General features: G+C 40.7%; 2 protein-coding genes across 2 annotated transcripts; both read left to right on the top strand.

Annotated features, from left to right (window-relative positions):
• The first annotated feature begins 1,479 nt into the window (after window positions 1–1,479).
• LOC141638125 (uncharacterized) lies at window positions 1,480–2,169 on the top strand. Its single transcript, XM_074447548.1, has one exon. It carries the CDS (start codon window positions 1,480–1,482, stop codon window positions 2,167–2,169), a length of 690 nt encoding a protein of 229 aa, XP_074303649.1.
• A 56-nt stretch (window positions 2,170–2,225) lies between these two features.
• LOC141638124 (uncharacterized) lies at window positions 2,226–2,978 on the top strand. The gene has a single exon (XM_074447547.1). The coding sequence runs from the start codon at window positions 2,226–2,228 to the stop codon at window positions 2,976–2,978; it is 753 nt and encodes a 250-aa protein (XP_074303648.1).
• The last annotated feature ends 1,666 nt before the right edge of the window (window positions 2,979–4,644 follow it).

Below are 4,644 nucleotides of genomic sequence, written 5' to 3'. Positions count from 1 at the left end.
TGCGGTTTTGGACTTGAGCAAGCATTTCGAGAACCTCTTTTTTAGTGGGTTTGTACCCTAGTCCAAGTGGTATCCTCTTTGAGTTGCCTTCCTTATATGGTGCGAAGGTATTTCTTCGGGTAGGGTTTAAAGGCATTCCAGGGAAGTATCCCTGGGTTTTGAGTATGTGGTTGACCACCAAGTTGGAGTAGGGATCATAGTATAAGGGTGCCAACTCACTTTCTATGACACTTATTCTTTGGAAGCCCCCAAGTTCATATACGGGATCTGCAAGAACTTGATTGTTAAATACTAATAATTCATCTACTACTAACACAAATAAATCAAAAAATAGTACTATTACGCTAAATAATAAATAATTGAGTGAAATTGCGAAGTCTGTAAGTAATGGTGAGAGCTCTAAAGCTGCGGAATTGCGTGCTTTTAATCTTGCGAAGGAACTGACTGTGATTTCGGAGGATAAATCAACAGATGATGAAGAATAGCAAGAGGTTGGACGTCGTCGCCACCGAGTGTCTTCTCCTTCAGTTCACCGTAAGACTCGATATTGCAAATCGTATGCATTGAAGATGTGCGAGAATGAGCTTGATTTTTGGTCTACTTCGATTTTCTGTTATGTTCTGGGTTCAAATCCGCCTAGCAACGTCTTAGGAGGTTATGTTTGACGTATTTGGAAGAATTTAACAATTGATAAGGTTGCTTTTCAACCTAATGGTGTATGCTTGGTTCGATTCAAGAACAGTGAGGATAAAACCAAAGTGCTTCAATCTGGACCCCTATTCTTTGACAGTAAGCCTTTTATTGTGAAGGATTGGTCTCCTGATTCTAAATTGGAGAAGGAAAAACCTAAATCAGTTCATATATGGATTAGGTTTTACAACCTAAGTTTTAAATACTGGGGAAATGCTTTACCAAAACTTGCAGGGTTGGTTGGTTCACCTGTTCGGTGTGGCCAAGGCTACTAAGGAGCGTGAATTCTGGAGTATGCCAGGTACATGGTGGAAGTGCAGGTTGGCCAACCCCTGCCTGATGTTATTGAATTCCTTGATGAGAATGGTGTGCTCAGATCTCAGAAGGTGCAGTATGAGTGGAAGCCTGCTGTTTGTGCTACATGTCATGGAATTGGCCATGAAACAGGTTCCTGTAAGAAGAAACCCTCTAAGCCTGCCCCTAAGAAGGTGCATATGGTTTGGAAACCCAAGGTTGTGGCTCCTATGGTGGCAAAACCAGTTGCTCCTAGTCAAGGGATGACTGAGGAAGTCTTACCAGTGATAAACCCGACCTCTGTGGTTACCCCTATGCCATTTCAGGGGTCCATGACAAACACTGTTACACCTGCAGCTGGTGTTCTTCATAAGATTGCAAAAAGGGGAGAGGGAGGTGTTTAGAGTGGTCCTTCTTTTATGGACGTTCTCAGTTTTTCCATTAGAAGGAACCTCTTGAACAGCCTTAGCAAGGGTAAAACTACACTTAATTTCAATGGTTAGTATTGGGTTTTGGAATGTCCGTGGTATCAATAAAAGGAATAAGCAAGGAGATGTTAGGAGAATCCTTCATATGAATAATTTAGGTTTTTTTGGACTTATTGAGACTAGAGTAAAAAGTAGTAATATGAATAACGTGCAAGATGGATTGGGTTCTAAATGGAAGTTTCTTATGAATAATGATGTCATTGAGGGTGGCAGGATTTGGATTCTGTGGGATCCTTCTCTTTTTACTGTGAATGTTATAAGTAAAGAGTGGCAACTTATGCATTTGCAGGTCACATACCTTCAGAATGGCTTCAGCTGGACTTGTTCCATGATTTATGGTAGTAATAAGGATTCTGATAGGAGTAGTCTGTGGTCTTCTCTTAAGTCCCTGGCTGCCTCAGTTCATGGTCCTTGGTTAGTTATGGGTGATTTCAATAATGTGCTCTATTCTAATGAGAGGATAGGAGCAAAGGTTACTGATGCTGAGACTAAGGAGTTTCAAGGGTGTGTTGATCATTGTGGTTTATATGACCTGGTCGTTCAAGGGGCTTACTATACCTGGAACAACAAACAGGAGGGGGATGCTAGGGTCTTCAGTAGGATTGATCGTGTATTGGATAATGATCAGTGGATTTTGAATGGTCCAAATTGGTCTTTGTTAATTTCCTACCCGAGGGTTTGTTTGATCACACCCTAGTATTATTAGTCTTTGGGAGGAAGTCAAAGCACAAGTCCTCTTTTAAATATTTCATGATGTGGAGTAAGGATGGTAGTTTTACAGAGACTGTGCAAGGTATATGGAGTCAGCAGATTAGAGGGTGTCTTATGTTTCAGATGGCTAAGAAACTTAAGATGCTTAAGGGTCCTCTGAAGAAACTTAATAGAGAAGGTTTTGGTGATATTATAAATACTACTGAAGTGGCTCGTATAGTGCTTGAGGAGAAACAATCCCAGCTTCATTTGGATCCTCATAATTCCCTGCTGCAAATGGAAGAGAGAGCTGTTGCTCAATCTTTTAAGCATCTTCAGGATGCCAAGCTTTCTTTCCTTGGCCAGAAAGCAAAGGTGGCTTGGATGACTTTTAATGATGAAAACACTCACTATTTCCACAGCTCAATTAAAGCCAGGAGAGCTCAGAACAAGGTTCTTAAAATCTTGGATATGAATGGTAATCCTTGTTCTGATAATGGTTCCATTGAATTGGCTTTCATTGAGTATTACCAGAAGCTCCTTGGAAGTTCTGAAAATGTAACCAGGGTTAATTGTGGAGTGGTTAGGAGGGGGAAATGTGTCTCTGACATTCAGTCTGTTTCTATGGTAGCTGAGGTTACTAAGGAAGAGGTCAGAGCTGCTCTCTTCTCTATTCCTAATGAGAAAGCCCCAGGATCTGATGGATACTCTTCTAGCTTCTTCAAGGATGCTTTTGATATCATTGGTGATGATGTTATGGGGGCTGTGTTGGTTGGAGTTTTTTCTCATGATCGATTCTTTATCGCAACAAATTAACTCTACTATGACCACTCTTGTCCCCAAGAAAGAGATACCTATTTCAGTTATGGACTTCAGACCCATAGCATGCTGTAATGTGGTTTATAAGTGTATCTCTAAAATTATTTGTGGTAGACTGAATGATGTGCTTGCTGATATCATTAGTCTGAACCAAAGTGCTATCTTAAAAAATAGGGACATTGTGGATAACATCCTTATTTGCCAAGACCTTGTAAGACTTTACAATAGGAGAACATGCTCTCCTAGAGTGATGATGAAGATTGACATGAGGAAGGCTTATGACTCTATTGAGTGGGCTTTTGTGGAGGATATGCTTTATGCCCTGAAGTTTCCTGGGAGAATGATAGGGTGGATTATGCAATGTGTTTCTACCCCTTCATATACTCTTTCTCTTAATGGCAATCAATTTGGATACTTTAAAGGTAAGAGAGGATTGAGGCAAGGAGATCCTATTTCCCCTATCCTCTTTACTTTATGTTTGGAGTACTTCACAAGAATCCTTAATCAGTTCTTGTCACTCGAACTTGATTTCATCCTATGTGTAAAGCTTTGAAGTTGTGTCATCCGGCCTTTGCTTTGATGATCTTCTTATTTTCTCGTAGCGGTGACTCGATTACATCCTTTGTGATAATGAGGGCTCTTACTACCTTCTCTAATGCATCTGGTTTGCATATCAATAAAGACAAGTCTGATATCTATATGAATGGTACTCATGGTGTAGATGAGGACAATATCTTGAATATCTCTGGTTTAAGAAGGGTGCTCTCCTTTTAAATACACTGGGAATCAATATTTCACATAAGAGGTTGACTAAGGTTGATCTGTAACATTTTGGTTGAGAAATTGGTGGCTAGAATCGGAGGATGGGGGCAAAACATTTGAGCTATGCGGGCGGGCTTATTTTGGTTAAGTCTGTTTTGACTCAGATTCATAGTTATTGGGCTAGAGTTTTCCTTCTTCCTAAAGCCATTCTTCATAAAGTTGAGAGCATCTGTAGAGCATACTTGTGGTCCAGTTCGATGAGCATCATAAGGTGCCTGATTTGCTTGGGACAAGTCTTTGTCTGCCCAAAGATCAGGGTGGGCTTGGGATTATAAATTGTTATCATTGGAACATAGCTACTCTTGGGAAATACATCCGTGTGTTGCAAATAAGAAAGATAGTCTGTGGGTAAGATGGGTACACCACCTTTATATTAAACAAAGATGATTGGTGGCGGTATTCTCCCTCTTTACAGATCTAGTTGGACTTGGAGGCAATCGTGCAAAGTTAAGGATCTCCTTGCTCCTGGTTTTGCTCGGTGGTTGCAGTCCCCTACTCTACTTCCCTGGTTTATAAATGGCTCTCTGGTTCTCAGGTGACTGTCCATTGGAAACCGTATGTTTGGAATAGGTTGGCTCTACCTAAGGTGAATTTCATAAATTGGTTATTCATTCAAGGTAGGCTCCTTACCAAAGATAGGTTGGCAAAGTTTGGAGTGATCAATGATGGTATTTGCTTCTGTGTGGGAATATGCGGGAGACTTCACCGCACTTTTTTGAATGTCCTTTCGATCCGAGATGCTTACAGTTGCGCTGACTTGGCTTGGCTTCTCTTTGGATGTGGATATCATTGCAAATAGTCTGAAATGGAGAGAAAAATCCCTACTGCGTAAGAAGATCAT

The sequence above is a fragment of the Silene latifolia genome, unplaced genomic scaffold (assembly GCF_048544455.1).
Source record: "Silene latifolia isolate original U9 population unplaced genomic scaffold, ASM4854445v1 scaffold_181, whole genome shotgun sequence".
In the NCBI taxonomy this organism is placed as follows: domain Eukaryota; kingdom Viridiplantae; phylum Streptophyta; class Magnoliopsida; order Caryophyllales; family Caryophyllaceae; genus Silene; species Silene latifolia.
The sequence above is the reverse complement of the archived record's forward strand: the minus strand, read 5'-3'. Positions and strand labels throughout refer to the sequence as shown.

Bases quoted from the DNA above. Each gene is read 5' to 3' on its own strand.
- LOC141638125 (XM_074447548.1), top strand. From the start codon at position 1,480: ATGGTTAGTATTGGGTTTTGGAATGTCCGTGGTATCAATAAAAGGAAT.
- LOC141638124 (XM_074447547.1), top strand. From the start codon at position 2,226: ATGTGGAGTAAGGATGGTAGTTTTACAGAGACTGTGCAAGGTATATGG.